General features: G+C 34.2%; 1 protein-coding gene across 6 annotated transcripts in view; it reads right to left on the reverse strand.

Moving 5' to 3' along the window:
* Positions 1-18,698, reverse strand: part of Rabgap1l (RAB GTPase activating protein 1 like) — a 718,519-nt gene that overhangs the window by 228,419 nt on the left and 471,402 nt on the right. For all 6 annotated transcript variants that reach the window (XM_063240009.1, XM_063240010.1, XM_063240011.1 and 3 more), the window contains 2 exons: positions 14,175-14,300; positions 12,577-12,720 (listed from right to left, as the gene is read on the reverse strand). In XM_063240009.1, the coding sequence (XP_063096079.1) occupies positions 12,577-12,720; positions 14,175-14,300 (270 nt within the window). The remainder of the gene's footprint in view (positions 1-12,576; positions 12,721-14,174; positions 14,301-18,698) is intronic.

Consider the following 18,698-nt stretch of genomic DNA (forward strand, 5'->3'; position numbering starts at 1 on the left):
CAAGACACTGATGTAACTGATCAACTACATGAGAATATTGGACTGCACCTTTCAGTTTAGGGCTGATCTTTATATTGTTCTGATTTTAAGAAGGAGAGTCTCACAGAACAAGCAGCATTTATAAATTTCTATGCAGTTCACTACTAGATATCAGATATACTAGATTCCATGCAGTTTACTACTTTATTTTTTGCAGGAAAAAAAACTAGAAAAAAAATATCATAAAACTAGATAGGTAAGTAGGGAAAATAGTATGTGGTTTCTAGAGGTGATGTTTTCCAGAGCTCTGAAATTTAGTGTGTTTCAACGTAGACACACTCTACTTAAATATATTTAGCAATATTAGCTTCAACCCATTGTCATTTATTTTAAGCAGTTTATTTTTGAAGTCAAATGTTTATTAATTATTAGAAAAATATCATTTGATCTTATTTAACTGGGAAAATTCAGAATACATAAGCTTTTCAATATTATTAGGTATTTTTTACCCTTTTAAAGGCATTTTTCAACCTGCCAGGATTTAAAAGAAATCATGTCTTTCTACCAAAAAATTGTATTTTAAATGGAGTTAATCTATCAAATCAGAAAACCAAGAGAACTAATCTGAAGTAGTATGAACCTGTTTCATTGGGCTATTAGGGGAGCAATCAGACTAGATCTTAAATAAGAAATTCACCATCAAACCATAATGTGGCCCGAGTTACAATCTAATGTAAGAGGTCAAGGAGCTAGTGGACAAGGAAAAAATTGTTCTATTCAATTATAGAAAATTTCCTGGCATTATTACTTAGAAAAGAAAAGCAAAATTGACTATATTACTAGTACATGAACAAGAGGCAAAATGTCAAGTAGGCTTTTAAAAAATAAGAGCTAAAAAATAAAAAACTAGACCAGAAAGTCCTATTATATCTCTTTTTAACCAATGCAATCAGCAATTCTACTACTGACAGCCACATGCCATTAGCTGGTAGTAGTTCCAGTGCTGGTATGCCTAGATACAATTAACAGGCTCTGGATAAATGAAGAAAAGGTCAAACCGTTGTTTGGTTAAAATGCCAAACACTGGATGCTGGTAATAAAGTATCTGAAAAGGGCATCTGGGACAGAATACCAGGAGCATCAGACGTGATTTAACAAGGAGAAATCCTGCTAGATTGCAGAAGGAGCACCTGGGCCATGAGATGAACAGTCTTGGAATGAAATACCCAAACTGCTGCTGAGAACTGATAGGACTTCGACCTTAAAAGGAGAGTGATAATGAGGACTTCTCAAGAGAGACAAAACCATCTGTTTAGCTGCTGTAGAGATGAAGGACAAGAATAATCAGACGATCTGCCTGTGAATTAAAAAAAAGCACAAAAACTTATTTCTAAATTGGCCAACTGTGTGAGGGATGAGAAGGGCAGCACATTGCTTGGAAAGGGATAAGGTATGCAGTTTTAGTATAATATGTGGCTCAGACACACTCTCAGCAAAGCCTGTCAGCATCTCATCCTCAAATCTCTGCGACTTATAAGAGAAGCCTGAGAGTTTATCAGTTAGATCTGTGTATGCATAAAGCAAGATAGTAAAGGCAAGTAACTACTTTCTAATATAAAGTCTCATTTTTTATCTATTTCCAGATGATACTGTAATGAGTCGATTCTCTTTTGTATAACTGAATAATTTATAAAGTGAAGGAATGCTGTTACTAATAACTGCAGTAGAGATTTTTCAACAAACATTAGTTAGAAAATGTTTTCACAAACCAATTTCTGGACAATGGGAAGCATTCAAATACTCCATCTAGTTTTTCAGCTAATCATTAAACTAGTTTATACAGATCAAAATTGCATGGGTCTATATTAGGTTTTCATTGCTATGACCAAATACCTGGTAACCCAAAACTTAAAGGAGTAAAAGTTTATTTTTTTTACATAGGTTCACAGATTTCAGTATACGTTAGCTGACCCAAGGTCAAACCACCATGGCAGAAGACTGCTGTGAAAGAGAGATTCTCATCTCATCGCAGCTGGGAAACAGAGAGCAAGGGAACAAGCAGGAAGAAATGGGCAAGGCACCAGATATAGTCCCAAAAGTTACACCTAAGTGACTCCCAAAGTGTGCTTTATTAATCTCACAGGCATCTGCCAAGTAATCAAACCCTACAATCAATATTAATCATTACAGTGGTTTTTATTTACAGTAAGTTAATCTTACTGCAACAAGTATACCATGAAAATGTTCATGGAAAACTTCAACTCTGAGGATCAAATTATACTTTTAAAGGCTATAGCCTATTTTATAACTATTTCCATTCCCTACTCTAATTAAATAAATACCAAAAGCTAGAAAATATGTAGCTTGTTTTTGAGATGCATTCATTTTAATTAATAAATGTGTATTTATTAAATGCTTATTGCCCATGCAGTCAACACTAAGAACTGTAGTCCATGAGCTACACACATACTAAAAAGGTTTCTTGTGCCATCCATCAGAGACCCCTCTCAGGAAATCTGCCTCCATGTACAGTTAGTGTTAAGAGGGTGTGGGTGTAGGACCCGTGATTGGTCCCCGTCTAACTCCCTTGCACAGCATTCTGGACCAGGAATGCATAATTGGCCTAAGGTGACCCATACTGGTGACCTATGACTGTGAAGATTTATTTTAAAATATGTGTAGGACCAATCCAGTTCTTTCTCAGGAATTTTATCCAAAAGATACATAAAGAGATTACCAAAAATTGTTGGTATTACAGTTAAAATGTCATACAGACATTTCTGAGATATTTTAGGCCCTGAACAAAACGAGGCTATAAAGAAATGGGTCAGAAAAGGGGAAAACATCTGATTCAGAGAGAGACTGCCTGAGGTTACTTTGGTGCTTATCCTTGAAGAATTTGGTCAACTTTTCCTGGATTTTCTCTGTATTTATGATAAGCTTCTACTTTACTGGAATAAATTTCTGCTTCTTAAAATATCTTAAATAAAATGGAAGCAAGTCCTTTTAAAGGCATTAACTTTTTGTTTTCCTTGTACAATTAAAGAGGCATTTTTCAACCTGCCAGGACTTAAATGAAGATGATAAAAATAATTTAGTCCACAATTCTTCATTCCTGTTTTCCTTCAGCAGATATTTTCTGTATGTCTACCATATGTTAAATGAGATAGCAGATATTCAGTAGTACAAAAAGATAGCTCTTCCTTTTAGAAGTTTATAATCTAACAAAGGCAACAGTTATTTGGAAAGAAATGCAAAGTAGGTATATAAATAACCAGTAATCACAGGGTATTATCAGGAAAAGAAAAACTTAAGAATGAGTGATCAAGGAAATACAGACTGAAAACAATGCCAGGGAAAGAGTGAAGAAAATGTTCTAAGCAAATGGGAAAGAATATTTCAATGTTCTCAACTTGAAAAAAAGCCTTAAGAAATGAAGTGCAGTGGGTTAGGAGGAAGAATGACTCTAGGATATGGTTAGAGAGAAAGGAAGAAATCAACAACCAAGTGAAACAATGCGAGAACCACCAAGTGGGCCATCACTGCAGGACTCTCAGCACAGGAGTAACAGTCTGATACGGGTTTATAAAAATTCACTGAGGATGCACTGGAGATCTGGAGGATAAAAGACACACAATGACAACTGGGAAGACCGGTGAGGAGGTTACTCAACAGGAGATGATGCTGATTTAGAAAAGCTCAAGGCCTATTTTGGAGTAGAACTGAAGTAACAGTTAGTATATTTTCCAAATGTGTTTAACCACAAACTGTTCAAAAACACAGGGTATCAGAGACACAACGTGCATGTATGTGTGTGATGAAAATCAAGGTATGTAGGATAATGATAAATACATAATTCTGCGTAATGACTCATCTGAGGAAGGCCAAAGGAGTCTGATTATGAGATGGTACATAGAGTTTCTAGCCTTGTTGGTATTCTTCAATTTATTTTTCTTTTTTCTTTTTGTTTGTTTGTCTCACTATGTAGTTCAGGCTGACAACTTGCTGTGATCCTCCTGCCTCAGCCTCCCAAGTGCTGGGATCACAGGTGTTCACCACCTTGCCTGGCTTTATTTTTTAGCTAAAGAGGCAGATACACACAGTTCAAGATGTTAATAACTTTGCCATGTTTTAAATATTTAATAATACATTTAAAAGAATAGGTTCAGTTACTTCATTCAACCTATGTATATACGTAATTTAATTGCTATGAACTTTTATACAGCAAAGTGTCTGTAGAGAATAGGTTTCATTAGGAACTGGAAGGTTTGTTTTCCTTTGTTTTGTTTTGTTTTGAGTGTTTTAGGTTTGGAAGGAGGAGAACTAGGGGCTGAACCAGGGCCTGGCATGTGCTAAGGAAGCCCTCTACCACTGAGCTCCATCCCAGGCCTGGAAAATTGTAGTAAAACAAAAACCTTGTTAGTCTATATTTTAAATCATTAATCTTTGTTCTTATCTAGAGAACTAAACACACAACTAAACACAACAGGCTTCTGAACAGGTCCAAAGTATACAGTCTTTGTGAGTTTTCAAAGAAACGGGTTGATTTTACTGAAGCAAAATATCATTCTTATCTTTAACAATAAACATGTGTCTTTATTTAAAAGTACTAAGGCTGACAAGGTTATTCTATTATTCATCTTTTGTCATTATTTACTCTATGTTTTATCGATACCACACTGACCTTAAGTATCCTGAAGAGCAACAAAATCTGCTTCTTACAATAAACATGGAAGAGAAATTGCAACCAGAGCACTGTCAGAATAAACCATGTAAAAATAACATTCTCCAGTCACTCCAAAAACATCAACTATTTCCATTTGTTCTCGGATGCAGAGAACTTACTGGCATGCCAGTGATTCTTCTCTTCCACCACTGCCGAAAGCCAGAACATGGGACTGGGCCACGCTGACACACCAGGACATCCTATCCCCCCTCGTTCTGGAACCTGCTCTGAGCTCAGCCACAACTTACCACCTCTGCCATCATCCCTGTGGTCCCAGAGACCATCACCTCCTACCCTCACCCCTGCAACTGCCACCTCTGTAGCTCTCAATGCTCCCTCAAGCCCTGTAATACTCCTTCCAAAGCACAGCCTGAGTGATCAGGATAAAGCACGTGTCCAGGATAAAGTGTACATCCGTGCACGCCACTCTTATGCTCAAAGCCCCCAACAGTTCCTCATCTCAGCCCACAAAGCCTGGTCCTCACAACAGTCAGAAGTCTCTGTTAAGATCTCCTGTCTTCTTTTCTTCCTTTATTTTTTGCCATAGAACTTTATACCAATGGTACACTATATATTGTACTTATTGTCTGTTTCTTCTATGATGACAAAAATTTTACAAAGATAAGTTTTATCTGCAGTTTTGTTTCACTGTAGTACACCTAAATTGGAATGGTGCCACCATTCAGATTTAAGTTTATTGGATTTCTTTAGTGTTTGGTAAATTTTAATTTCTTTAGTGTTTGGTAAATGAATGGTCTTCTAAAAGGCCTGTGGTTGCAGTTTCTCCTCAGAACAAAGAAATGCAGATGCCATTTGAACTTTGAGAATTTTGTCCCCTCTGTAATGTCAACATTAATGACAATGCAAGAAAGACTTGTGATATAAGATTCATCACAAATCAATGATATAAGAACCACAGGAATCTTTGTTATGTGGGAGAGCACTGGGGTTCAGAATGAATTTATAATTAACATATATTAACTGTACCAACTTTCTCTCCCTTCACCTACCCTAGCAAGGTTGATTCCATGTGTAAGCTACTGTGAAGAGTGCCACAATAAACACATGCATGCAGGTATCTCTTTTATATGTTTACTTTATTTCTTTTAGATATATAAGTAGGACTCTCAGAGCTGGATCACCTCATAGCCCTGTTTTTGGCTTTCTGAGGAACCACCATTTTTTTCTATAATGGATATACTGATTCACATTCTTACCAACAATACATAAATATTCCTTTTTCTCCACAAGTCTTTCTCACTTTTTTTTTATTTCCTACTTTCTTCCCTTCCTTCCGTCCAACTGGGGTGAGATGGAATCTCACTGTAGTTTTGATTTGCATTTCCCTGATGGTTAATGATATTGAGTATTTCTTCATATATTTATTGGCCAGAATATTTCTTTTTGATAGTGCCTATTCAGATCACTTGATCATTCTTACAGCTTTTTAAAAAATTGTTACGTGCTTTGAGTTCTTTATATAATCTGAACATTAACCCTCTGCAGATACATAACTTGCAAATATAATCTACATTCTGTGCGCTGTCTCTCTGCTGTGCAGAAGTACCTCCAGCAATGGAGGCTGAACACGCGGCCTTCATACTGGCCTCTCATCCCCAGTCCTTTTTCCTATTTCTCACTAATTGTCCTGGATCAGCTCAAAGTTGCAATCCCTCTGCCTCAGCTTCCCGGACCACTGGGATTAAAGGCATGTACCACCATGCCCTGCTTGAAATTTTTAAATCTGCTTTTATTTCCTGTGTTTTGGGGATCCTACCTAGAAAATCATTTTTGTACTGATATATGGAAGTGTTTTACCTATGTTTTCTTCCAGGAGTTTCAGAGTTTCAGGTTTTATATTAAGGTCTTTGAATCACTTTGAGCTGACTTTTGTACAGGGTGAGAGACAGGGGTCAAGTTTCAATTTTCGGACTATAAATGTGCAATTTTCCTAGCACCATTTGTTGAAGAGGCTTTCTTCAATGCATGTTTTGGCACTTATGTTGATAATCATTTGGCTATAGATGTATTGGTTTATTTTTGGGTTCTCTATTCTGTTCCACTGATAAATGTGTCTGTTTTTATGCAATGCCATGCTGATTCGTTTTTATGGCTCCACAGTCTTGAAATCAAGTTTTGATTTGTAGCTTTGCTGTTTTTTTTCTCAAGACTGCTTTAGCTAGCCTTTTTTGTTCCCATATAAAATTCAGCATTATTTTTTCTAATTCGGTGAAGAATGCCATTGATATGGAATAATCAATAGCACTATATTTAATCAATATATCATTTTACTTAATATGGACCTTTTATAACATTATGGGCGGCCTCTTTGTCTTTTAATGCCTTCTCTAATTTCTTTCATCAGTATCTGGTAATTTTCATTGTAAGGGGTCTTTCACTTCCTTAGTGGGTTCTTAGAATTTTTCATTTGTTAATGTGTGTTTGCTTGTGTCTCTTGTGAGTGAAAACTGTTTTCACAATTTGGGAATGAAATTTTAGACAGACATTTGTTTTGATCCTGAAAATTTCTGTTAAAACCTCAAAGTAGCCTAAACATCTTTTTTTTAAACCTCTATGCTTATAGCCAATTATTAGTCTTATACTTTTCAGAAACATTTGTTTTTGTCAGAGACTTATTCTTTTTATGAGTTCATTCTGATAAATTTGAGGGAGGGCAATGGAAGTGAAAAGAGAGAATATTACCTAACACACCTACCTTCACATGACTTTAGCAAACTTTCTTGAAAGGGGAATCATACCTAGTGATATTTAATTAGGTAGTGTAGACCTATCATTTTTTCATCATCCCAAGAAGAAAGGAAAAGCAGGAGATACATTCTAATTTGAAGGGTCAATGATTTCCTTAAATTTCCATGAAATACCAAGTTACTATATAAAGATGAATATATTTGGTATTCTAAAAATTGAACTATCTGGGAAGAGTCAACTTCAAAAACCAGCTGTCAGTTACATTGTCAAGACTGAGAGAAATAATGGAGTTTTCCTTGTGTCTTTTGTAAAAAGGTGAAAAGGAAGGAAAAAAAATTTAAAAAAACAAGTATTTCTAGAGAACTACTTGAATACTACTAGAAAAAGAAATAAAACAGAACTCCCATTAAGGTCACTGGCTAAAATTTTTCTTTGTTATAAAGAAGTATCTCAACTTAAGGGAGAATGATTGAGGGAGGTAATTGAGGAAACTGAAAAGTAACTAAAAGGGTTCTATATAGGTAGGTGAAGCAGAATGTATTGAAATATTATTAATTGGGTATTTAGGAACAGTGCTAGGTACTTTATGTCACAATTTCATTTAATCCTTATACAAAATCTGGCACATAAGTATTACTAGCCTCATTTTACAAATAAAGGTTTTGAGACTTACATAGATCAAATAACTTGAGCAAGATAATTCAGGAAGGATTGACATACAAAGCCCAATATTGTAACTCCACTATGGTGCTTCTTCTATAACTTCATACTTTGCTCGAGTTTTCCCATGAGGGTGATTTCAGCAAAAGGGACTCAGTACTTACGTTTTGTTTCTACCTATGTGCAACTTCAGAAATCAAGTAAACTGAGTTTCATTGTGGCATATTCATGGATTGTAATCTGACGTAGGATATACTATTTAAAAACAAAACAAAGAAATCTTCCTTCATCTCAAGGAAGACCTTTGCAAAAGCAATCCACAAGGGCTCAGACTACTTTGTAAAGTGTCTTGCAGTGTCTATTCAAGCTGAATGTAAGAACCCCTAACCCAGTCATTCCATTTCTAAATGGAAAACCACAGAAGTACATATCTATATTGACTAAAAGACAAGTTCAAATCACTCACTGCATCATCTTTCATAACAGCCTAAACTAGAAATAAACAAATGCTCATCAGCAGTAGAATGAAAGGATATACTACTGTACACTCACACAATGAAACAAACAAGCCATGTACTGATGCCACAATATGCATAAATCTGACAATAATGAACACAAAGAGCTCAATAAAAGTTCACATTGTATGGCTACAATTTACAAAAAGTTCAAACAGGAGCAAAGCTAATCCATGGTATTAAGTCAGGATACAAGGATAATCACTGAGGTTAACAGCAGGGGGATTTTGTGAACCAGATGATATTCTTTGATATTGGTGCTGGTTACATTTTATGAAAAACATTCTGTTTATATTGTTTTGTTATTCTTCAGTAAAAAGTTATTTTAAGAAGTACAAGCAGGCAGGGTGGCACACACCTGTAATCCCAGTACTGGGAAGGAAGAGGCAGAGGGATAGCTCAAGGCTACATAGTGATTTCAAGGTCAGGCTAAACTACATAACAAGACCCAGTCTCTCCTCCTCAAAAAAAAGAGTGCAATGTTTTATAGTTGGTAGATTAATATCATACCATGCACACTACAAATGTTACAATGTTTAACCTTTTTCTCTCCAAATAGCAGAACACAATAAAACAAAACCTTTAAAAAACAATTTTCATTTCAATTACTGACAAAGAGACACTTCACAGAGTTTTATTCTTAATATAAGAAAATGTTCATAGGATTGAATCAATTTTGCATGTTTGTGTCTGGTGATCTGAGGAACTCTTTTGAAGATTACTATGCAAAATAACAACCTTGGTTCTGTTTCTACCACCTTGTTTTGAAGGACCATATTGTCATTGTTTTAGTCTCTTTGCTATTCTTATTTGTCTTTTTTGTTTCTTTTTTTTCTAATAATTTGTTTTGTTTTTCCCTTTAATGCAGAAAGGATAGATGTATATGCAGAGCTTTATATTTGGCTAGAACTTCTCCTAAACAGTTTATGAGAATTGATGGTATTATGTGTGATGAAATGAACAGCTATTTTGAAGAAAAAGAGACATTATGGTATCCACTTCTGATTTCCTATTGTCATGCTGTGAAATCCAATAATGCTTTTATTCTTTGTTTAGAGTGGTTTTAGTCTGTCTTGCATTATTTAATTTCAACATACATGAAGGTATGGACAGCTATTTTGAAGAGAACAAGAGACATGATAGTAGCTATTACTGATTTTCCTATTGTCTGGTTTTGAAGGCCTGTAATGCCTTCAATGTTCTATTTTGATCAGTTTTACACTGTTTTGTTATCTATGAATTCATTATGTATGAAGATATAGACAACTATTTAGAAGAAAACGAGACATGGTAACCACTTGATGTCTTGCTTTGAAATCCTATGTCACTTACATTGTTTTTGTTCTGATCTGCTTTATTCTCTTTTGTTTTACTCTCTTTAAAAATAAAAAAGAAACAGAAGATGTTTCTCTGAAATCTAGATTTAAATCCTCTTGCCATCTATCTTCAAACAAAAGAATTAATACACATCAAAATATATTCAGATTTAACTAAACATTTTAAATGAAAGTTTTTTCTTTTAACTGAGCCGACATTTTCAAAGTCTACAAAACTGCTAGGTGTGTGGTACATGCCTATAACCCCAGAACTTGGGAGGCTGAGGAAGGAGAACGCCCTCGAGTTCAAGGCCAACTTGGTCTCCATAGTGAGTTTGAGGCCAGCCTGTACCACCTAGTGAGACCCTGTTTTAAAAAACAAACAAAAAGCAAAGTCTTCAAAATTATTCTATTTTTATTAAATTAATTTCATATTCTTAACCTCAAGATGAAGAAATCCTTAAAAGCATAGTTTAGGAAAGCATGACCCGAATATGCCTTTGAAAAGTCTAAAATTCAACGCCTTTCCTTTTCACTTTACAATAGAATCGTTGAATAATAAAAATACTTTGCAGACCAATATTTTGTGTCAGAATGATGAACTCCGAAAAATCAACACGTTTTTCTATCACATATGAAAAAAGAAATTTGATATAAATATTTTATTAAGTGCAAGAAGGAAAGGGGCAAAAGAAAACACAGGCAGGAAATAAAAGTTTATTCAAAATTTCCTTTGCAAAATAATTCTTGACAAAGATGAGTTAGTGGAAAGAATGAACTTCCTGAAGCACACTACAGTATTTTTCCCAATAATGTTTATTTTGAAAAACTACTTTATTCTGTTATTTCGCTTGCTATCATGATGCTGTCCGTTAACCTTCCCCATATTTCAGAAAGCTGTGCAACTTCCTTAAACAGCTACAAAGCACAGGTTTAAGGGGAAGTAAGTCTATGTTCCTTTTATTACTCAAAATGAACATAAGTTCTTTCACCCACTATCAATGGGACTTGTGGGTGACAAATGATCAAAACGTTTATAAATAGTTTGCTGTTCCATATCATAACTGTTGCTAATCTATTTAGCAAGTGGCATTAGAAACTCAAGGATCTTCAAGATGAAATTTCCTGAGAAATTTTGAATTTTGGTTCAAGATAACCATGAGCAGGTGCCTGGAGTGCCAGTATTCAGGAAATGACAGCTTTAGAAAAATCATCATTTCAGTGAACTAAACAGCATTATTACTTTAACAAAAGTGAACGGAAAACCTAATTTAGCTGTATGATTAAGCACAAGAATTTAATTTCCTTTTCTATAATAAAAACCACAGACCTAATCTAGTATGAAATTAGATAATTTCAGGAAAAAATGTGAAGCAATGATAATAAATATGTACAAGCTAATGATAATAAATAATAAACTAATGATAATAAATATGTACAAATATGTACATATGTACAAAATGTAAAAATTATTAACATGTCATACTCCAATTCCTATTTTTATGAAATATCTTGAAAGATTAACCTGAACTGAGTATGGAATATATGTCTAAGAATATTTATTTACAAATCTATCTTTTATTTATTTTTTGACTAATCATCTTTTTACTTTTTTATTCTAATTAAAGTCATTGGTACAATTTATTTATGCACAATAATCATATTTATTATGGGGAATTTGTACCTGTACATGATATATCTTGGTTTCTCTTTCTTTTTCCATTCCCCTCCCCTCTTTTCAATTCCTCTTCTCCTCCTTATTTACAAAGTTTTGTTTCCATTTTATCATCTTTTTTTTTCTCATTAAAACACGTACTTATCTAGAAAGAAACTTTTTTATCATGCTAATTGCCAAAATTTTTGATGGACAATATAATTGTGTATAGGTGTAACATCACTTCTTTAAAACAGTAGAGTTCCCTGTGTACCTCAGTAGAACATATGCTTGGCATGAACAAGGTCTTGAGTTTGATCCCCAGGTACACACACACACGCACGCACGCACGCACGCACAAGTAAATTAAATAAATTTATCCAATGATAGAACTAAAAAGAATAAAGTAAACAAATATAAGGACTTATGGAATTGTGTAAACTAATATACTGTTTAAAAAAATAAAGAGCTTGGAGATGTAGCTTTGTGGGAGAATACTTGCCTGGCATGCATAGGACCTTTGATTTAACTTCCAGTATCAAAAAAATATAAATATAATTATATGATCTAACACTTTGTCATTTTTCCTAACAACTGGTGGACTATTCAAACATCATACACACAGAGATATTCTGAATTGAGGAATTAGCTACTGCAAAAGTCTTATTTATATTTCCAATTGCAGTATAATTACATTAATATTACAAATGTCTAACTCTAAATTAATTTATTTCATCTAAAATATGTTACATTAGTAATATATTATTACACAGATGCAGGCTTACTGTAAATTTAATTTACAAATCTATCTCATATTCCATTGTGGCAATTATACATACCCTAACATTTTTATTCCTCATTAATAATAAAATTACAATTAAAATACCCTTTACTAAAAATGTGACTAGAACTATTTGACCAGTAATGTTGCATGAAAACATTTGAAAAGATTATAATCATTTTAATAAGAACTATTTCCTATTTTGGCTTCAGTATAGAAGATGGGAGTCACTCTACCTCACAAAGCAGCAAGTCAATGATGTGGAACACCATGCAGAGTGGGAACTTGGCAGTAAAGAGAGTGAGAAACCATTGGGATGCATACATATGAGCTTCCAGGTTCAGATCACAAAACCGGCTATGCAGGTCTGGTAGCTGTTCCTAAAAGAGAAAGTGAAAAACTTAGGGGAAGGAACACTAAAAAAGCTTTCTTTTCTACCACAACTACAATTTATAACAAGCTTTCTGTGGTCACTTCAACTGTACTCCAGGATTGGCTGCAGTTTATGTAATGACAGAGAAGTGATGACAAGAGATGGGAATTGAGTGTATGACAGATATGTGAAAAAAAATACAGACAGACTTGTTATAAATAAATAGCAAAGCTTATCTTGCTCACTTGACTGTTCTTATTTCTGAGGAAACGCTTGTTTTGACAAAACACCTGCAGTCCAATGAATATTTTGACTTCAGTGTCAAGCCATGTATCCCCATTTAGACTTCACCTTCTACTGAGCTAGAAAAGAAATGCACCATCTCTTTGGACAACATAAAATATCAACGTAATTTTAAAAGTGCCTGTTGCTTTTAATGTTTGTAATCATGAAATTCTTCTTCATCCCATGCCCGGTTGTGTCTGTGCTTACGGCTCATTTCATATCCTCTCCTGCTCTTTAAACTTACAATCTTTCACTCCTTTGTCTTTCCATCAGTCTTTCGGCTTCATTACCCTCTTCAGATACATATGAATTTTCCTGACAGGTTCGATCAATGAAATTCTACCAGCATGTTTCACTCCCATAACCCACCAACCCTCTTCTCCAAACTTTGCCTTTCTCCAGGAAACAATCAATCCATTCAAACACATCTGCATTTTCCTTTGGTCCCCAACTTATCTCTTAGTGAAAGTTATATAAATATGCTGAATAGAACCATTATAAATTTAAGATTTGCAATCCCAGGTTAAACTTCAAAGTTATCCAGTAATTTCTTTTGTCAGCTCTGTCAAAAATTCTCTTTCTCACAATTGTTATTATAGAATATTTATATAGATAAAAGAATATATTTTTCATCCATATATTTTTAAAAACCATTATAAAGGACATTAAAACATTGACTGAGGTTAGGCACTTACACGAAAAAAATTGAACTATGTCCCTACATTATGGTATTTTAGGTGTTTCTGTACTCTTACTGAAATCTTTCTATCATTTCCATGTGTGAATTCAAGTACAACACTGGTGCTAATTAGCATGGAAAGAGACATTAGATATTTCAATTTTTATTTGATAAATACTTTGATTTCTCTACAATAATACATGGCAATCTTTTTACTGACTTAATTCATAATATCCCCTTTTTAAACTGTATTAAAATTGACTATTTAAAGGTGAAATAATCAAATTGCTAAACACATATGTTGTTATGCTAAAAAAAAATGTAGATGTTAGTAAAAAACCAAATCTATTTATGTTTCCAGTGATATTTCATCAAAGTTTCACAACTAGTATCAAAAAATCTCAATAGATTTGACAAAGATTGTTTCCCAAATCCTTTGGGATTTTTTGATATATCCACAAATCCCTAGGTGATAAAAGCTCCTAATTTTTATTTACCTGCATTAGTCTCTCCAACTGATAGAATTTGCAATGAAGATCTTCAAAGTTATTTTTGTAGAGGTCTCGCAAACCATAATCATACATGATTTTCACCAAAACACAAAATGCTTGTTCCTCTGGCATCTACAAGAAAACACACACATATAAAATACAGTAAGTAAGTGGAATTTGGCCAGAATATTAAAAAAGTACTTGTATGTTATTAGTCCTCTACATAAGGGGTTGAAGGCCTATAGTGAATGAAGCCCATCAGAGAGAGCCTTCTGAAGAGACATTGGTAAAATTTCTGTTCAAAGTCTCTAGCCTCTTTACTTGAGATGAATAACCCTCTTTTGCTAATTTTTAACCAACTTGTTATGCACTCACTGGGATACCTTGAAAAAACAGGTGATAGCCACAGGTTTCAAAAAATCTGAACAATATTTTGTCACACATTAAGCCTTTGTACCTGCTCTACTCATCTCCTTTGCAAAACCTCATATTCTTAATAATTCTCCTATGTTCTGTCAATGTTTCCTTATGTAGATAAAATAATCACATTTCTTATTTTACTTTGCTCCTTTCCTACACAAAAGATAATATTCTAAAAATGCTGCTACTCAACTTATTTTCCCTTTCACACCATAGGTTGTATTTTTTTCTCATTATATAAATAATTACAAATAGCTAAATAGTATTCCACTATATAGATATACATTTAATCAGTATCCTGATAATGGGTACTGGAGATGGTCTAATATTTTATCATCAATAGCTACAGTAAACAACCTTGTATATGCATCATTTTTTACACTTGCAGGGATGTGATAGGGCATATTCCCAAAACAGTGATTCGTGAGTCAAAGACTAGCTGTACTTTTAATTTTTTTTATATAGGGTCTCACTATGTAGTACAGACTGGTCTTAAACTCATTATGTAGCGCAGACTGGCCTCAAACTCAGTAATCTTACTGCCTCTGCCTCCAAAGTGCTGGGACACAGATGTGCACCACCACGCCTGACATGCATTTTTAATTTTGATGGATAGCATGACACAGTCATCCCAGACTCAGAAGGTTGCTATTTTCATTCCTGGAAAAAAATAATTTTTAGGAAAGGATCTTACAAGTTTTTATCATTTAAGTGGTCACTAAAATATATTAGCCCTCTAAGATTCTTTTTCTGAACAGATAAGAAAAATCTGAACTGAAAAGAACTGACCTCTAACTGCAATAACAATAATCTAAAAGAATACTGGAACATGATCAAAATTCTAGAGAGTACACGACACAGACAGAAAAATCTACTACAATTATTCAATGTCCTAGGATTAATTATTACATAAACATCTATTTAAAATGTCTCCCTGGAGAATCTGAATTTGGCAATGTTATTATATACCTTTGTTAAATTAACTTCATGCTTGAACAACTGAACCAAGCAGAGTTCCATTTACCAACTTAGAAATGTAATTAAGGTTTGTATAAAATTAGTCACTTGTAGAAACTATACAATACATGGTTAAAAAAAATCAACAATTAAATGAGTATACATTACTTTTGCCATTTTGCTTATTTGTTTTTCATCTGGAACTACAGGCCTTTTAAAAGTTTGGCCTCTGAACTTGGCTGTTCAGGTGAGTAAGCATTTTCAGCTTCTATTTAGTTATTTAAAATACAAGTTCACAGTTCTTTCCTCTTTCAGCAATTCTGTCATCTGTGCTTCAAGTGAAACTGACTTGCATCTAGACAGCCAATGATATTTCTCTATTAAGTGCTCCGCCACCTCATCTTCCTCTTAGACCTCTATTTAAGTGGCTGTATAAAAAAGCTGCATGTAAAAGCTACAGCTACAAATGGGAGGAAACTGTTCAATAAAAAGAAGAAACTAAGATAGGAGAAAAGAGAAAGGATAGAAGGGAAAAGAAAAAAAGTGCAAGTTAGTTATACCACTAGTGTCACTTAGTTCACTAAATAGGAAAGGTTGTGCTAATATTGATTGAAGTAATTTTTATGCCCATATTTTGTACTTGAGTGACTAAAGATAATGTTGTGTAATTTATTAACAATTGTTACTTTTTCATTGTTTTGTTGTGAAAATTTGTTTTACCTTTTCTTCTTAATATTAATAAATAAAGTAATAAAAAAAAGCTACAGCTACAGAAAGTACTTCACTACAAGTCTTTCTCTTTCCTAGTGAATAAAAATTAGTTGAATATTTTAACAACTGATATCTTATATATGGGGTAAATCTTTATTTCCTTCAATGGCACAAAATCACTCAAGAAAATAAAACAATTAAAAGCTTTTGATCTCCCAGTGCATACTGCTGGAAGAGACAAGACATAGACTCTGTGGGAGACTCAAAGGTCAACAGGAAGCACACAACACCTTCCTGAAGGATGAGTCAACAGGCAGCTCCGCTTGATGAGGAAACAGAAGTTCTAAAATAGGGTAGGCTGGGTGCACAGCCAACATCACTACAGCTAGAACGCAAGTAAAGGAAGGCTTGGTATGAACTGGATCAGGATTAATTATTCAAAATAGTCATTGAGTGATGACTATTTTTATTAGTATATGTTTACACTATGTAATGATTACATACATGGAGGGCAGTTGGTATTTATACACGACACATTCTAATTCTTTTAACATCCTCTTCCTTTGCCCTTCTTTAAGTTCTTTATTCTCCTCAGTTACAAAAGATCTTGTTTCCTATTTTGCCCTTTCATTTACTTACACTTTGAATTTCTCATATAAGAGAAGTCATGTGACATTTAAGCTATGTGTCTGATTTGTTCCCTTAACATTATAACCTCATGTACCTTCCTACAAATGACTCAAATTTATCCTTCTTAATGGAAGAGTAGTACTGCACTGCAAGAAAATACCACACAGCATCCATTCATCTGTTGATGGACATACAGGCCACTTTCAAGACCACTGTTACTAACGTGAGTATGGATGTATCATTGTAACATGGTGCCTCTAATTCTTTTAGGAAGACACCTAGAAGTGGAATAGCTCAGTTGAATAGGATTTCTAGTGTTAGTTTTTTTTAGGAATCTTCCTAATGATTTCAGTACTGGTTGTACTAGCTTACATTTTCACCAATGATGCAGAATGTTGCCTTTTCTCCAACAACCTCACCAACATTTTTTATTTGATTTCCTGATGCTACTCATCCTTTCAGGTATAAGACTGAATCTCAGTATTATTTTAATTTGCATTTCTTTATTGGCCAGAGATGCCAAACATTTTTTCATGTAGTGTATTTAATGGTCATTTGAACTTCTAAGAAGTGGCTATTCATTTCAGCTGCCCATTTTTTCAAATGGGTCTTTATTATTTGGGGATCTAATTTTTGTTTGTTTTTTAGTTCTTTATATATAGTAGATGTTAGTCCTCTGAGGAGTATTTGAAAAACAATTTCCATTCTGTAGATTATCTCTTCACTCTGCTGGTTGTTTTCTTTGCTGTGCAGAGGTTTTTAAGTTGATGTAATTCCATTTGCTGACTCTTGATGCTATTTCTTGTGCAAGTGAGGTTCTGTTCACATCCTGCTGGGTGTTGTGGCATATGCCTATAATTCTATGACTCAAGAGGCTAAGGCAGCAGGATCACAGCAAGTTTGAGATCAACCTAGATTACATAATGAGTTCAAGGCCAGCCTGGACTATACAGCCAGGACTATACGTATCTCAAAATAAAATAAAAATTAAAAAGTCCTTTCCTATGCCTGTGTCTTCAAGATTTTACTTAATTTATCATCCAACAGATTGTTTCTATTTTAATATTTAGGCTTTGATCCATTTAATTTTAGATGAGAGATGTGGGTCTAGACTTAAACTTCTGCATGTGTACAGCAGTTTCTCCAGCACCATTTATTAAAGAGGCCCTCTTTCCTCCAGGGTGTGATTTTGGCCTCTTAATGTGCCTGGGATTATTTTCATCTATTCTGCTCCACTAATCCACATGTCTCTGTCTGTGCCCGCACACTACAATGCTGCTTTTATCAGTGTGGTTTTGTAATGCAACTTGAAATCTGGGATTGTGATCTCCTGTTTTTTGCTTTTAATGCCCATAACTGCTTTTGCCACTTTAGGTCTCTTCTGGCTCCATATGAATTTCAGGATTGATTTTCGTAGTTCTGTGAGGAATGGTGTTGATATTTTGAATGAGACTAATATATAAATTTTGGAAGTATGGCCAGCAGCACTTGCCAGGCAGGTGCTTACACCACTGAGCTAAATCCCTGGCCCTATCTTCCTATTTTTAATGTTCTCTTATACTTTTTAGCAGATTGTAGTTTTTGTTGTAGAGGTCTTCAATTTCTTTGGCAATTTTTCTTAATTCTACTGTGAATGGTATAGCTTCTGTAATTTCTTTCTTGGTGAGTTCATTGTTGGTGAATAAAATTGCTATTCATTTTGTACTCTGTTACCTTGCTGAATTTATTAGTTCTAAGAGTCTTTTGGTGGAATTTTTGGGATCGTCTACATAAAGGATCACACTATTTGCCAATGAGGATAGTTTGGCTTCT

The sequence above is a fragment of the Cavia porcellus genome, unplaced genomic scaffold (genome assembly GCF_034190915.1).
Source record: "Cavia porcellus strain 051 isolate PalLab524CR breed Dunkin Hartley unplaced genomic scaffold, mCavPor4.1 scaffold_29, whole genome shotgun sequence".
Classification (NCBI taxonomy): Eukaryota; Metazoa; Chordata; class Mammalia; order Rodentia; family Caviidae; genus Cavia; species Cavia porcellus.